This window comes from Pezoporus wallicus, unplaced genomic scaffold (assembly GCF_028554395.1).
Source record: "Pezoporus wallicus isolate ANWC-B61680 ecotype Strahan unplaced genomic scaffold, APGP_CSIRO_Pwel_v1 scaffold_6446, whole genome shotgun sequence".
Classification (NCBI taxonomy): Eukaryota; Metazoa; Chordata; class Aves; order Psittaciformes; family Psittacidae; genus Pezoporus; species Pezoporus wallicus.
Window position 1 is genome coordinate 9698514 of NW_026636264.1, and position 17339 is coordinate 9715852.

Genomic DNA, 17339 nt, shown 5'->3' on the forward strand with positions numbered 1-17339 from the left:
AGCTGGTATCAGTGTTAAACCGTGGTATAAGTGCTCATTCTGGGATGGAGCAGCTTGATGTTTGGATGAGCTATGGTTCTTAGTGAATCTGTTTGAACCATGTTAGCTTGAAAGCTAACATGGCATAAGGGACTGGGAAAACTTTGGCCTTCTAGCAAAGGCTGTCACATCTCATCCACTCCTACAGCAAGGGCAGCAGTCCACACCTGGCTGCAATGTGCCTGCCAAAAAGGCGATGATTTCAGGAGGCAGAGAAATCCGTACTTCCTTTGGAAATTTGCTCCTGTCTTGTTTCATCATAGTGTTTTGGTTTTCAGACTTTGCAAAAGTTATGATCATTGATGATAAAAATCTGTCTAAAGCCATACCACTTGTGCAACTCTATCTTGGTAGGTCAGTAATCTCTCTGGAAGGATGTGATGGTCTCAAGCCAGTATGCTCCGTGTCATCAAGAAAACAGAGGTCTCCACCTTTCCCACACATGGCAATGACTCGCAGCCTCTCCAGGTGACCTCAACAGACTGGTTGGGTTTATAAAACTGACAACCTTCTTTGAGTTTCCAGGCAGGTCAAGATGCCAGGCTGCTTGTAACTCATTTACCTCTTATTTCCAGGTTTCTGCTTTCCTGTACAACTCAGTAACTGGGCAAAACCTGAAAGAAATCCATAGCAGTGGATGGAGAGTGAGGTGCCGTTGGATCATAAAAGCTGCCAGACAATTGTGAAGGGAACACTGAATGTTTTTTGCAATATTTCTTCTGAGAAATCAGTTTACAAGGAGAACTTCCAAGAATATGAATACATTCACAAAGAAGCCAGCTTGCACAAAGAGAGGCTTTTACTCTGCAGAGCTTCTGCATATGTTTAACTCAAAATGGAACAAGCGAAGTTCTTATAATCTACACATTACACACTAATTACCTAGTACTGGATAAGCACTGCATCTAGCCCTATTAGGTCAACTTCTGATCTCTATTACGCATCAAAACTCTTTATAAAAAGAAAATGCAGCGAAAAAAAAACAAACTTCAGAAAATATATCCAAGAGAATTCCTGTTGGGTGCAGGAAAGGATTACAGGCAACTTCCATTTGAGGTATTGTTTCCAAAACCAATGAAACACTTTCAAAGTTTATGCTTCTCTTGACATTTCTCAGCTACTAAAGCACTGAAAGGCAAGACTGGGAGCCACAAAGGTACTTAAGTGCTTATGGTTTAAGTGAGGGTTAGTCAACCAAATACTTCAAGCATCTGGGCATACACATCCCACCCCTTGCACAAGAGGTTTGTGGCAGAACAGAGAGCAGATATCAAATTTCTCCAATTTTCAGCCCAACTTTCACACTTGGGAAATGGGAAATTTTCCTAGGTTTAATGGGCTCTGCTAAAGGTCTGAAGTTGTCACTCAAGGCAGAAATAATTTCAGTGCAGAGAAAAGGGATCCAACCCCATTTCTGAGGATGTCCAGTCATGTGTTCTTGCCACTGTGGAAATAAAAATAAATTAATGGATGCAGTTATTGAAATCTGAGTATTCACCAATGTCCCAGTGTTAAATATTAAGAATAGCTGAGTCAGAATCATTCTCCAACCTGTGTTTCAAACTTGCCTGCTACCATCCTTGCCAATGGATTTGAGTTTTGAAGCAGGCACTTTGACAGTAAATGACTCAAAGTGATGCTTCTTGTACTGAAAAGTCAACTCTCCATTGCTTGTGGCTATAACTGATCCTATTCTGCTTCTTTCAAAACTTATTTCAGATAACATTATCACAGAGTTCAGCAAGAAATAAAAAGCCATTTACATCATTCATATTGTTTACTTACATCTTTACATGTGTGGCACTTGAGTACGTGGTTTAGTGGTGGACTTGGCAGTGCTGGGTTAACAGTTGGACTTGATAATCGTAAAGGTCTTTTGCCAACCTAAACAGTTCTATGATTTTAGCATTACATTCAAATTAAGTGATGGAAACCAACTTGTTTGGCTCCCCTTTGTCACTCAGTTTAAAAGCACCATGCTGCAGCACATGGGATTCAGACTTGGCACAGCAAATACCTACACTCAAGCAAACTGCTTTCTCACATTGGGATGCCATTTCTATGACACTGCTTGGAAAAAGAAACCCACTTCCATTTATTCCTCTCCAAGCATTTTGCATGGCAGCCTGTGACTGCAACATTTGGACGCATTCCACACTGAATTGACTGGCAACAACAGAGTTCATAGAGCGCCTGTCTGCTGAAGGCAGCTCCACCTGAGGAAAAGATCCCTTTGGAAACGGGTGGAAGGGGAAGGACGGAGGAGGATTTTGCTGTCATGGAAGAGGAAGGATGGAGGATGATTTGCTGTGGATGGAAGGGGAAGAATGGAGAGGGGTGTTTCTGTGGATGGGGTTCTACTTACAGTGGCAAAGCCTGATCAGAGGAGTTTTTCAGCAGTTCTCAATCAGATCTAGGTACAATCAGTCTCCTTTAAGAGATGTAAATCACTAATTGCATTGTGCCCCTTTTAGGCAGCCAGTTGACTAAATTACACAACACTTCATTCTGCAGAAAGTATTCTCAGGCAAAGCAGATGACGGTTCTCAAGCAGCTGATTTACAAGTGCTTTGCCAGGAGAAACCTTGAAAACAATGTATGTAACATCCCAAATCTGCTCGGAAATTTCATAGGGCTATAGCATTGTTTCCATAACGAAATCAAATCCATCTATGCCATCATCTTTCAAGACAGGAATTATATAATGGTCGATATTTAATAAAGTTTTATGTCAGTGGGACTACACGTTAAAGCTCATTACAGACGTATTTAAAACCTAAAGCTGAAGAGCACACAAACAAGGAAAACTTTGGCGATGCCATGATGTAAAGAAGAGGTTTATACCCCAGCTATCTCAGGCTGCAGATTATAGATTTGCCTCTGTCCTAATTACACACTCCATCTCCGTGCATTAGCATGGAGCCTAGAAAACCTGACTCATCATTTCTAACAATCCCGGCTTCCCGAGGCAAACACACACATGCGTGCTCCCATCGTTCCCCTAAAGCAAATACCTAATGCTGCTCTGCCTGGCAGCACAGCAGTCTTGTCCTTGCATGTGCGGCCTGCCGCCTCGGAGCGGGCACTGCTGCACAGAGCAGCTCGGCCTCCACACAGGCAGACCCCCGCCCCGGACTCCTTCGGCCACGGTTAACGGACCAGCGGCTGTAGGAAGGGGCACCGAGGGCCTAGCGGGCCCGCACTCAGCACACCGGTAACCCCGGGCCCGTACCCTTACACTTGGGCCTCCGGGGATGGCTCCGCAGCGGAGCAGCCCCGAGCGGAACCGCGGTCCCAGCCAAAGCTGGCCGCACAGCACCCACCCCGCTCCGGCCCCCCGGCACCATGAACCGCCTCGGCTCCGGCCCCGTGGGCAGCGCCACTGCCGCCTCCGCCGCCGGCCAGTACCGGGTGTGCGGCATTTGCCGGAAGGTGCCGAGACAGGTACCGGAGGGGGGGGGGTGGGGTCGCTGTGAGGCGGTGGGAGCTGAGGGCCTGCGAGAGACGAGGGGGGGAAGACTTGGAGCAGGGCGATGGGGCAGAGACTTGGGGGGGGTGGGGTTTGCCAGGAGAAGTGGGCCATAGGGCAGCAGTGGGGCGGGGGGATGGAGGGGAGTGGGGTGGGGGCTGTGGGGCAGAGGCGGCAGTGTGTGGGGCAGCCGGAGCAGTGTGTGGGGATCTGGGGGGCATTCCCTGAGGTGGGTGCCGGGGGTGTGGGGCAGGAGGGATGCGGCCCCAGCGGTGCCGGGGGGTGCTAGGTCCCGCACCCCCATTGCCTTCCCCCCATCGGGGCAGGTGTCACCTGCCCCTGCACAGGGCTGCCTCCCCACCTTCCGGAGGGTTTAGGGGTGCTTGGCCTCCCCTATGGCATGGGGGGGTTGAGTTGGGGCTCAGCCGCTCTTGGAAAGTTTATCCACGTACTTAACCGGCAGAATTCACTGCAATCCCCGTCCGGTCTTTGGGGGGGGGGGGGGGGGGGGGGGCTTTAAAGACATAGAACATCAGAGCTTTAAGGACATAGAAAAAGCCCCCCAAAGCCCCTACCCGCCTCCCCAACCCGCTAACCCCTATCCCTGCAGTGTCCAGCAGCCCCTTTGCTGAACCCTGGGTGCTTCAGAAGAAGGGTAATCCCTTTACCACCTCCTCCCGACATCTGCTTAACGGGGAGCATGAGTTGAGGTGCTTTTTGTTTGTCCAGCGCAAATGAATTAAAATTGCTGAGCTGTGCAAACGCGCCGAACCAGCCCGAGCGCCCGGGATGAACGCGGTGCCGTCCGGGGGTTTGGTTTAATTCAATCTCTTCCCCATACATTCAGCTCCAGGTTGGTTCTTGCAAGTGCTAAGAAAAGCCTGTAAGTCAATGAGCTCAAATATTTGCGCTCTTTGTCCAAAAACTGTTTTTCTTCCTCTGTGGGTCAGGCCAAGTGCCAATCAAAGTTGTTTTTCAAGCCTCTCTTCCCTGCAGTAGGACTGCTTTTTTTTTTTTTCCCTTCTTCTTAAGGGTTTGTTTTTTTGGAAAGGAGGTGTGTGCTGAGGAGAGGGGGGAGGAGAAACACTGAAAAATCATTCAGGGGGAGAAGCAGATCCTAAAAAATCGTGTTTTTCCAATATTTTAATGGCAACAAAATCTTATTAAATGTGCATGCTTGGTATGTGCAGTTATTTTTTCCATAAACTCTTGGATCATGTTACAGTTGATACTTGGTGCTCAGCTCTTAGCTCAGCTTGCGAGAAATGGAATGGATCAGAGAAGCCCACATCAGCAGAGTCTGATTTTTAACCATTTCGTTGCAGGATCAAATCCCTCCTTGGCTTTAACTTGCTGCTGTTACTGCTTTAAGAAAAACAAGTACTTAAAAGAGAGAAGTTCTGCGGGGTTAAAGCCTGAAACAGCTTCAGACTTGACATATTTCTAAAGACATACAAATTAACCGGTGCCAAATATGTCTGTGGAGAAAGCAGGGAGGGAGCTTGCTTTGTTCTGCCAAATAATCAAAAACGTTTTGTTGACAAATAAAGTGGTGCTTGGCAGCGCTTGCAGATCTAAAATTACATTTAAATCACTGGATTTTTTTTTTTTGAAGCCATAGCCTCATCCTGCTGGGTAGGACTTCTTTGTATACCTCGTTAATATCAGGGAGCGTGGGGGGGAGCAACAGCACAGCAGGGCTAGATGTTGCTTTTCTGGTAACAGGAAACTCACCAGATCAGGTTTATTTTTTACTTTATTCTTTCTTTTTTTAATCATTTTGTGGGAGGGTGATGGTAAAACGTAAGTACCCGGCTGGGTCTCTTGGGGCAGGCAGCTCAGCACTGTCCTGCTTTGTCTGTGGTTATTTCAAGTACTTTCATTGCAAAACTGGGGAGAGAAAAGAAGAAACTGAGTGACAGCCCATGAAACCCACTTGAAATATGGGTGTTCTGTGGTTGTGCTAGGACTTCATTGCATCTGTGTCTTAGGCTGGACAATAAACACAAGTACAAAGCTTCTGACTACATCTGTAATTATTTAAAAGCTGGTGTAATAAAAATTAACCTTTTGCACTTCATTGGCAAGGATGCAAGTAGAAAACGGGGTAAAAAAAGGCTTGGTGGAAGTGAGATGCAAATTTGACCTGAGTCTCAGAGTAATAATCTTCAGCTAAGTGCTGCCTCATCTGTTCTTTTGATGGTGTTGGGGTTTTTTTAATGCTCATGTGATAATATACTGGAAAAATGATTGGTCTTAAAACGTGTTGAATCTCTTCTGCCCTTCTCAGTCTTGAGTCTTTACTTGATGCCACTTGAGCACTCACAGCTTAGGTAGTGCTGTTGTCAGAATTAGAAGGGAGAAAGGGAGCTTTCTACTCAGTGGGATGTAATGAAATCTGAAATAGCCTAGCAGGTTTTGGGTTCTCATAGGTGAAGGAAAGTTTCTCTTTCAACAGGGAAACAGGAAAGTCTAGGTGCAATGCTTTAGGTTTCAGCTAATCTCAAATTAATCCAAGCTGTGTTTTAATATATGAAGTTCTATTAGGATAGTGCTAGAAACTTGCTACAGTTCCATGGGCTAAATTTGCCTATGAGGAAGGTTTTTCGTATTAAAAAGATACGATTTCCAGTTAGGTTTATTGTTATGAGACACTTTAAATAACCAGATCTACTTGCAGAACAATTGCTGCTAATCAGAAGTGCTTAGGCATAGACAGGACAGCTACATCATTATTTGATTTGGGGGGAAAAAAAAAGAGACAAACAGTAATAGGTGATGCTGGTTTGGCTTTGGTGAGTGAGCTTGTTGAACAGAGAGCCGAGGCTAATACTTTGGCTCAGCTTAACATAAATGGAAGAATGAGCAAAATAAGATAAGTAGCTCTGGTTCATGGGATTGATGGGCAGGCTTTGTAACAAAAGTGTGGCATATCAGTGGGAAAAGTGCTTAAAATGGCATAGGAGTGCTGTAGCCAAGTCTTTCCTAGAGGTGACTGAGACTTGCTGCCATTGCAGTAACCAGGACAGCATCCAGCTCTCATGTTTGAAAACGCAACGTCTAGGGGAGTCTCTGGGCAGGGAGCTATGGGGTATAAATCTGGAGGGGGTCTGGAGCCTGATGGAAACCCTGGAATCTCCTGCCTAAACAGAATCAATAGCCCTAGTAAGCAAGAAGAGAATATATAGGAAGGGCTCAGTATTTCTTTGGACAAATAACTGCTTCAGGAAGGCTTTCAGGAATAAGCAAAAAGTCTTCAGGGGATGGAAAAATCCTGATATGTCAGGAAATGTAGGAACAGGGAGAGTTTGCCAACTGTTCAAGCTTAGCTGCAAATTGCAAAGCATGTGAAGTAAAAGGTTCTTTTACATGTACATACAAGTTGGTAGGATAGAAAAGAAAATGAGTATAAACATCCTGGTTCCAGGATTAAATATTTGGTTTGTGTTAGGTTTCAGTGAGGGAGATACATGGGCAATGAGAAAATGGGTGATGAGGGAGTGTCGTTTATGAGGCTCCATTGCTGTTAGCAAGGTGGAAATGAACCCGACTTAGCTGACCCTTCTAGCTTGAGCCAGTCTGTGTGCTGGAATCCTGGATAAAGTTCTGTGAAATTCAGGATATGTTCCCATTTCTCATAGACATACCCAATCAGGGTGATCCTGTGAGAAGGAAATAGCCATCAACATGATGGGTAGAATTAATCAGTGCTCCTCACCACCCTGAGTTACTGAAGCAAATTTCGGTGGAAAAGCATACAGATATAAGAATCATAAAATCCCAGACTGGTTTGGATTGAAGGGACCTTAAAGCTTATTCAGTTCCAACCCCCTGCCACGGGCAGGGACACCTTCCACTAGAGCAGGTTTCTCCAAGCCCTGTCCAGCCTGGCCTTGAACACTGCCAGGGATGGGGCAGCCACAGCTTCTCTGGGCACCCTGTGCCAGAGCCTCACCATCTCACAAAGAAGAATTTTAGTGTATATCTAAGCTAAATCTCTCCTCTTCCAGTTTAAAGCTGTTCTCCCTTGTCCTGTCACTACATGTCCTTGTGAAAAGCCCCTCTACAGGTTTCTTGTTGGCCCCTTTAGGCACTGGAAGCTGCTCTGAGGTCTCCCCAGAGGCTTCCCTTCACCAGGCTGAGCAAGCCCAACTCTCTCAGCCTGTCTCCAGAGCAGAGCTGCTCCAGCCTCCGATCATCGTTCTGGCCTCCTCTGGACTTGCTCCAAGAGCTCCACGTCCCTCTTGCGTTGTTGGCCCCAGAGCTGGATGCAGCACCGCAGGTGGGGTCTCACCAGGGAAGAGTAAAGGGGGAGAATCAGCTCCTTCGAAAGTGAAAAAATATGTATGACATGATACCTCCAGAAATAGGTCACACTGGTCTGATGTACTACTCTGCTGTTGGTAAGACGTCTGCTGGAGTGTCCTGCTCTGGAAGCTTTGTATGGACTAAAGCTAGACTTTGTTAATTAAACATCTAACTTAATGTCAAAGGTTGAAGTCCTTGCTGCACTAGCAAGTCAGGTCAAATTAAACTTTGGGATTTACTAACACAAAATGTTCCAAATACAAAAAAAGTTTAAGTGGGTTTGAAAAGTATTTGGGCAAATTCGTAACAGCAAAAATCAAACAAGATCTGTCAATAGGAAAGAGCAGCACTTTCCAGTATAGTGCCTGTATGCCTTCCTAGTTGTTACATGTCTGCTATTGTCCCCTGGCAGTGACAGGTTACTGAGCAATAGGGACCTTTGATCTAACACATTTTGTCTATTTTTCTGTTCCTGATAATTGTAGAGGAGTGACTGGAAAGTGATGGGACTGGTGATGGTAGTGGGCCATGCTGAGAGGGGAAGTCACAGTGCTGAGAGAAGACTACCAGTGGATTTTCAGAGGATCACATGAAGCTAACCTGGTTTAAAACTGCCTCAAATCACAATGAGAGCATGACTGTTTCTAGAAGACATACACATAGCAGAAGGGGTAAATGTTGTTGGCTCAAGGAGAGGAACATCTCACAGTTGAGAGACCTCGAGCGCTGGTGTAGTTAGAAGTGGGGTGAAATGCAGTGGTATGAAGTGTAAGAGTTATAGGCTTGGCTGTTTGTTACTCATAACTTTTAATAAGAGCAGCTCCCTGGAAGAGGTAGAAGGATGTCAGTGTGCAGGAGGACCAGCAGCTTACTTTCACCCTGCAGGGCAGTGCTGGTGGGGAGGAGGGAAACCAGGAAGGAGGGACCCTAATTAAACAGGCTTAGAGGTGAGCTGGGAGAAAGGGAGTACTGATTTTGCAGGAGGAGACTAAGAGAGTTTGTTTTTTTAATCCAGCAGAAACAAAGGCTGAGAGGGGATATGATCCCTGTCTATAAATACATCTGATGGTAAGAGTCAGTGGAGAGAAATTAGCTCAAGAGTAAATGGATATAAAATGGTCATAAATACATTTAGGCTGGAAAATTGAAGTGTCCAGAGGTGTGAGGTTCTGGAAGAGCTTGTTCTAGTTCTGGTGCTGTCAAAAAAAGCACCTACTTTTAAGACAGAAGAATGGGCAAGTGGCCTTAAATGATGCAGTGCTTACAATAGCACTAACCTGAGCTCAGGAGTTGAGGTCATACCCCCCCAAAAAAACCCAAAAAAACGACACACTTTCATTCATTTTATTGTTCTGTGTGGGTGAGTAAGAAAATAACCCAAAAGTGAACCAAAAATAGTCTAATGTCATGTCTCATAAGCCCATGTAAGCTAAAATATGTGTCACCATGAGTCATGAAGGTGCATGGAGATGCTGTTACCTGTTCTGTAGAAATCAAGAGGCCCTTCAAGGACGTCTCAGCTATTTTGAGGAAAGTCAGCATGGTTCAATCTACTCTGAACATAAGCAGATGAAAATTGCTATGCCTTTGCTTGGAAAACACCCTGGGTTTTCCACAGGGCAACATCTTCTTCTCATTTGTGAGTTGCATAGTGCAGTTGGGTTTGGAAATCCCAACCATCCTGACTGTCACAGAGAATCTTATTTTGTAAAATGAAATGATGTCTCCATAGTTTGACCACTCAATAATAGTCTCTTCACACTGTAGTTGTCTTAATTTATGGCTGCCTAGGTGGCTTTAAACCTCTGCCGTGCCTCTTCCTGAAGGAGTTCTCAAAGTGATTTGCAAAGTCTGTCATGAAAACCCAACTGTGTTTGTATTGGTTCTAATTTTAGCAACTTTCTGTTGTGTAAAACATGGTGTCTGCCTTCACTGTTTGTGTCTTCCAGTCCCCTGGAGCACTGCCATGGTGAAACCAGCTTGGGTCGTTCCTCCATTAACCCCACTTGTGCAGCTGGGGGAGAAAATGAGTCTTTGAGGGTCCAAAATCTAAAGCTATAAACCAAGAGCAACAAACCCAGCCTTTTAGGGCAGTTAAGACTGCCTATGGTTTCTGTCCTTCCCCATCCTCTAGAGTCTTGCAGAGTATTGTATCTTTTCAGAGATAAAAAGCCTTTTGAAATAATTGGTCTGTCTCCATTCCCCATGTAATTACTGGCTTCATTACCTGAAATCAGGAGTGTTATTGCTCTTTGCACGTGTGTGCTGGTCTTGAGGGTTCCTGTGCTCTTCCACTTTCACCTTAAAAGCTAGTGTAAAATTTTTCCCTTGAACCTTTCTAATCCTATGGGCTGCAAGTGAGAAGGCAGAACTATTACATTTTCATTAGACCTGTAATGAAAGTGGTGTGAGTGAAGTGAACCTCTGGTGAAGGACGCTGTTTTGCAATGGAAAGCTGCAAGATGAGGCCTCGTAAGAGCCACACTGGTTTAGAATGGTCACCTTTATTTTAAAAAAAGCAAAAACACAGTCTTCCCTGAATTACAGGCAGGGAGTGGAGGCAGGTAAGGAAAGAAAGTGGGGAGGAGGATTTTCTCCAAAAGAAACTTTGAGGTTTAGCATTGGGAGTGGGTTCACCGAGCATGGAGGTTGTCCTCTGCTAAGACTGACTGCTGCAGGTAGCAGTGGTGTGTTGCATTAGCTGAATCGTAGGCTGTGGTTTGTAGATGTGGACTCTGTGAGCATTTGATTTAAATGTATGCATGTTACTTAATTAGTGCTTCAAATCTCACATCTCTCTAAATGGCGATGTTTTGAAATCTGAAAAATAGAATATGGTTGTTGAACATCCTTGTTTTTTCTTCTCTCACACATTGGCAAGGGAGCTGTTAATACTTGTTTGGTTCTTTATTTGAACCTTTTTATCTGACTATGGAGATTTCAGTGAGAGAAGATAGTGGTAAAATTCTCCCCTGGCTTTGTGTAGCTAGGGGAGTTGGTCTGGAGATTTTATGATCATATTTCCATTTCCAGGGCTGGAGAATAAAGAGGGATTGCAGTAGTTCGCCTGGCCAGGCTGAATATTGGCGTTTGTCTAAGTGGGTCAGGACAGACTGGGGGGAAAAGGGGTGTTTTCAATAGAAAAGAAATTCAAATTGTCAGGAGGGAGACCTCAGTTAATGAGAAATTGCACCTCATCAGCTTTGGAAAAACCTGTATGGAAATAATTTATGCTGTTTAATTTCTCTGTTCTTTGCAGGTGTTCCTGTTTGTATGCAGAGGTCCTTCCCATTGTTGTCTCTGCTTCCCAGCCTGGTAGTCTGTGTGCTTTAAGTAGAAGCTATAGGGAGCATAATGCAGATGACTCAAATATCTTGTGAAATTCCATTACAGGGAGGTAGGGATATTCTGCACAAGCAATTTTTTTCTGGCTGTTTATCTATCGGTCAGTCCATTTAATGTGTTAGGGGTAGTTTAAGAAATTCCATGGGGTTCTTGGTATGCCACTCTGGTCAAACTGGGGTTATTAATAATAGGGAGGCTATGATCAAGGGGTATTAATTTGAAATGTCTCTCAACCACTGATTTCTAAATTTTATTATAGGATTATCTTAAAGGGCTTTTTTTCAACCTAAAAGTTTCTATGATGCTTCTTGCATGTTAGACATTGGATGACTATCAGTTGAAGCAAAATATCAGTGTAGATAGTAGTCAATATTACATGTATAGAATGCTATTTTGTTCTTGATATAGACTTCATCAACCATTGGTTTATTCAAGTATCTTCATTCTCACATTTTATTTAAATTGAAAGTAAGGTGTTTTGAAGCAAGGGCTTTCTTCTTCCAGGGTTTAGTGCTTGGCACGGCTGAACAGGGTGCAAGTGATGGTGTTCAGGGTAGAAGAGAGAAGTTAGTGCTCTTAATCTGGAAAGATGTCTTAAGTCTTTCCTGAATGTCCCTGGTTACCTGATTTAGAGTAGATAAACAGATACAACCTCCTGGTTGAACAACTACTTTGTTCTTGTTAATGACCCTCATATTTCTTTCAAGGTAAGCATCTTGTTTTGTTAGACCAACAAGGGATACCTCATGGATTCTGAGCTCAGCCTAGTGAACTTGGTAACAGTGTGAGGCTACCTGCAGTCCCCTTCCTCAGGGAATGAGGTGAATAATAATAATCATGGAGAGGAATGTGAACTATTCCTGGCTTCATATGTTGTGGGTAGGCTAGAAATGAAGCGATAAGCCTGCGTCACACAAGAAGTTCCTATGAACTTGCTCCGTATTGTGTGGTCAGTGTGTAGACCACCCCCTTGTGGTTTAAGTCTTCCCACATACACACATGTTAGTTTACCATGTATGAAAGCCAGGAGAAATTTCATTCTTGAGAATGTTGTGGAGCCATAGGTCTCTACTGTCTCTTCAAGTGCAGAAGACGTTCAGAAGAAAAGCGAAAGGTGACTTTAAAATCAGGTTTTCATCTGTTCAGAATGAGCAATAAACTCATAAATACAACCAATATGTCACAATTGTGTATCTGTTTTAAAGCATGTTAGCTTTGAATTTAGTTTTGACTTGAGAGTACAGAGAATTGTTAATTGTTTCAGAGTCATTTGATACTTTAAAGAATCCATTAAATTATTCCTTAGGGAGAATGGTTGCAAGTAATGTAACATTTTCACACAAAACTTAACATTGAATATGACTTGGAGGTTATTTGGACATGAAGAATTCGTGCTTCTGAGCAATTTCACATAGCCTGAGTAAAATAGAGTTCTGTCGATGATAGTGAAGAAGTACTAGCTGTTTTGGTGTAGCCATTTGTAGAGCACTACAGAGCTGCTTACTCAAAATCATCCTTCAGCTGTCTCTGGGCTCTTCATTACTGCGTTGGATTTGATCTGGCTGATACCAACAAAACAACTGAATGTCAGCATATGTTCTCTCCTCTGTATGAATTGTGCAGTTAAAAACTACTTAATAAGACAGTATCTTAACAGCTTTGAACCTAATTTAATAGCATGTGCTTGTAAATATGTTTAATATCTCCTGCTTCAGCATGTGGTAAAGGGAATATAGTTGCGTTATTGGCTAAATGTATCTGGAGGGGTTTGGGCCATATGGTTCTAAATCTGTTTTAATGTAATTATCCCTATTAACTGGAAAAATAAAAACTATTCCCTCTGAGCTGATTGACATTCTCCTTAGTAAAGCACCCTCACTGCTGATTAGAGGTGTGGAAATAGTAATTTGTTCTAGCATTTGGAAACTTGATTAGACCTCTAGTGAAACGGAGCGCCTACACGCTGTCTAAATATTCTACCTGACACCAGTTGGATCTCATCCAGTGTGGAGGAACACTTGAAATGTTGCTTTACTACATTATGTTTTGTGTCTTGAAATCAGCTGTGCTGCCTGCATGCAAATACCCACTGGCTGCTCAGCGAGCAGAGTGAACCTTGGCCCTCCCTGGAAATCAGCTTCAGGATTTGGTTATTCTACTGAGCACTCATTGCCCGACTGCAATAATTAGCTTAGAGTTAGAAAATCAAGACAATCGTTTATGTGGAAGCGCCCATACTGCTCACTCCGTAATCTGGACTTCAGAGTGGCTGTGCACATACATTCTACATAGTGTGAGGTGTATATGAGGTAGAAGCATGCTGTTAAAGTCCACAAGTTGTCACTGTTCTTGTGTAGTAATAAGTTGATAACAACACACTACAAATGAAAATTTAAAGTTAAAGCAGCACATTTCTCTCCCTGTTACGAGCTTTTTCTTTCCCTCCAAAGGCTGATTGAAACACCCAATGGATGCCATGGCAGCTGGTTTAGCACCCATGCTCTAAGTCCTCTTTAACTCAGTTGGAGCAGTTTTTGCTCAAGAGCGCTACTGCTGGAAAACTCTGAACCAGGACTCTCTATTAGCATCCTGCAGTAGAAACATCCTGCGGTGGAAACTTCCAGGCCCTAGTGGTAGGAAGTGAACTAAAACAACACTTGAGGTGCATGACGCTCATTAGTCAACAGTTCGTTTTGACTGGTTAGCTTTTCCCTCTGAAATACAGAAGATAAGCTCTAAAGTTATACTAGACTCCAATGTGGCCCTTTGTCTTCTTCCTCATAGGGTTTTTTATTCTGTTTCTTCACAATATTTGATAGTTTTACATTTTGCAGTCACCACATTTAAACAAACACAGTGGAAATGCTGAATCAGAAGAACTCCAACTAGTTTATGCTGTATTAGCACTCGGGAGAAGTAAGAAATTTTCGCCTTCTGTTCCTTCCAGAAAGCTCAAACAAACTGTTCAATAGGATTTGTGTTACTGGGAAAAGATTGGATGAGGCAGTAACATCAGGGCTCATGCAGGTAGAACCTGCTTTGAGATAGGTAACTTTTATGACAGTGGTTTAAAACTTGTCTCACTTCAATGCTGGTGCTTCACAAGTAGTTAGAAGAAAAGGTGTGTTGGTTGAAAAGGTCAACTGTAACGTAATTAAAGGCTGAAGGAGCCTGCAGCTGGCCTTGTAGTTCTTCAGGGGAGACGGAGCTGGGTGCTTGTTACACCTGAGCAGGACGAGTGGGAAGAGAAGGCTCTGCACCAGGGGAGGGTATGCTGGAGTTGTCTTTCACGCTTTGCTTAGAAAAGCAGAATGGGAGTGGAGGTGGAAGGAAGGTCTCCCTCCATGCCCCTGCTCTTTAGGTCATTTATGCAAAAGGTATTAGATAAAGCTGTAGTTACTTGACCTATTTATCCAACAGAAACTTGCAGTACAAGCAAAAGCAGTTTGACTATCCAGTGCTGTTGCTGTTTTGTATGGGACACTCCTTTGGGTTAAGCTGTGCCTCGTGAATACTTACAGGCAGCATCCAGCCATCCATCATGAGTAATTTGTCTTGTTTGAGGAGCTAGGTCTGCAGCATTGGTTCTGGTTTCCCAGGAAAGTTGGAATACCCATTGAATGGTCTAACTTCTGTCTGTGCAGAGCTAAGATGGGCACAGATAAAGGCTGTAGATGAGTCTTTTAGGAGCTGGGATTACTGTGATGCAAAGGTCTCAGTTTGGGTTTGTGACTTCATTCAGGAAAAGCACAAGCAGACTGGAGCAGTGGAAGGTCTCATTAGACAATGAACATTAATCACTCTTCCATAACCACAGAAGTCCTTATTCAGGCAGGGTATAAACTGTATTTATTATTTCTGTAATACTCACTGGTGAGTTTTTTGTGGAGTCATTAAGTCACTAAAATGTAACCAAAAGTCCTCTTAGTAAAAGTGTAAAAGTGTAGGCATTGATCTAGGGAGGCAGTAGTGCCTTCAGCCCCGAGGTTGGAGGTAAATCTGAAGTCCTGCCAGTCTGCTGGCCTGGATGGCTGAAGAGAGCAGGAATAGCTGATCTGTCTCTAGACATGTCTATTCACATGCAGTAAATCTTCCGTAACAGTTAGGAGTCTTCATTTTATAAAATCAGCATCTCTTTTAAGCTCTCTCAGGACAACACATTTGTAGTGTAGGTCTTTGCTGCCACCAGCTCAGCCTCATTAAGTCAGTGTGTTTTGGAGATTGTATCTCAGTCATGAGTCACTTTGGTAAGACATAGTTCAAGAGGCAAAATGTTCTTAAAAGAGAGGGAAAAGAGGAAGAATCTGCCCGACTGCAAGTATTGTTATGGCTGTTCCAGCAAGTTGGTGCTTCCAAGATGAAGCCTTTCCTTCAGCAGTCTCTTGCCCAAACCTCTCCCAGTCTAATCAAACCGGTTAGCATGTCAGCTACTTGCTCATTGTCAAGCAGTCTCCAGCCTTTGCAAACAAGACTCCTTGGAGGAATAATTTGCTCTAATTGGTGACTATTTTAGGATTTCCTATCAGGTGAAGAATCAAGCGAGCTCACCTGTGGTTTTCCATCTGTGGCCCTACCACCTATAAGATTTCTCTGGACTTCTTTCAAGGAGACTTTGTATGGAAACTTATTTCAGTAAGCTCAGAGGAATGGTATAGATACCACCTCCTTCTGAAAAATGCTTTTACGAGTCAACTAATCAAAAAAGGCTTAAACTCCTGGCTTAGACAGCAAGGCGCTTGCTCTTGGAAATTGTACCTTTAGGCTAGAGGTAAAAGCGTATTAGTCAGGGAGATTTTACTTTTTGTCTGGCACGTTATTTCTGTTTGAGTCATCGACCAAAGAAAGACGGTAAAAAAAGGCGCTTCTCTTAAAGCAGGAGGACATTTCTGCTTCTGGATGTCTAGAGGGACTGTCCCTGTCCAGGCAGAGCTTTGAGAACAGCATCATCAGTGTTCCTTATGTTCTTTGAACTGCAATAAAGATGCTCAGTGGTCATCAATGGTACATGAGCTTTTGTCTTAGAAACTTGTGCCAAGGGGGCTTCTTGGTTTTTAAAATGCTTTTCCAATGGATTAACTTTTAGAATTTTAAGTTCTGTTTGCTGCAAACTAGAAACCTTTTATCAGCCTCTTGTTTTAGTATGTTTATGGCAGCTTGAATGTTCATGTGAACAGCTTAGCTGAAGTTCTCTATGGTGAGGTGGCATAGCCAATGTCTGCTTATATTCTTCCAGGTAGACACCATCAATCTAAGCAAACATCATCTGCCCATCAGGTGAGTAGGGAGGGTACATATTTATATTGTCTTCGTATTTTAACTCTTAAAGGGTTTTTTTTGTCACCTTTTTCAGATCTAACTTCTGATGAGGTGAATTCAGAAAGGGAGAAAAATAACATTTCCTTCCTAAAAACAGTAAATAATTGAAGTGTAATGAACTCCAGATTAGGAAGTAAATTATATGTTACCTAAATGATACGATACCACCTGATTTGAACAGTGTGGAAATGTGCTCACCCAGGCACTAATGAGCTCCATGCATCTTTTAGCCTGGATTAGCACAATGCTTGTTTCTACAGTTTAGATAAAACAGCTCCCCGACTAGGTGATGCCACTTCCTACCTCTATTAGAAAACAGGGTTCATTTTTTTAGCATTTATAGACTAAGTAAGATTCTTGAACCAATCTGCTGCAGATATATAGCAGCGATAGAGCAGGTATAGTGGGTCAGATTGCAGTTCAAGTGTCCTGGTCTCTGACAGTGGCCAAGGGAAGGTATCTAAGGAAGAGGACTTAAAATGGAGCAAGTTCATCTTGACACTCCCTCAGCACTGTCTCCCAGTCTTCAAGTATTTGCAACTTGACTTTCTAAGATGGAGGTGTTATATTTAATATATGTACATTTAATAACTGTTATTGCATTCCCCTTCCATAACAATTAACTTTTAAACACACGCTGGCTTCAGGTGTCCACGGCATCTTACTGCAGGGATTTGCACAGCATAGTTGCACATTGTGGAAAAGGTCAAGTACCTCTGCTTGAGCTTGTCACCTGCTGATTGGTTCCTAATCCTTTTATTGGAGGTGGTAAAAGCACACTATGCATGGACTGTGACAGCCAGGAGGCAATCAATTAAAATAGCTTGACATGCTTGTGACAGCAAGCTCAGTAGTTCAGAGC

The 17339-nt window shown here is 43.5% G+C and overlaps 1 protein-coding gene across 2 annotated transcripts in view; it reads left to right on the top strand.

Moving 5' to 3' along the window:
• The first annotated feature begins 3377 nt into the window (after positions 1–3377).
• SESN3 (sestrin 3) overlaps positions 3378–17339 on the top strand; it is a 37900-nt gene continuing 23938 nt past the window's right edge. For both annotated transcript variants that reach the window (XM_057399823.1, XM_057399824.1), the window contains exon 1: positions 3378–3483. In XM_057399823.1, the coding sequence (XP_057255806.1) occupies positions 3385–3483 (99 nt within the window). In that variant the 5' untranslated portion in view covers positions 3378–3384. The remainder of the gene's footprint in view (positions 3484–17339) is intronic.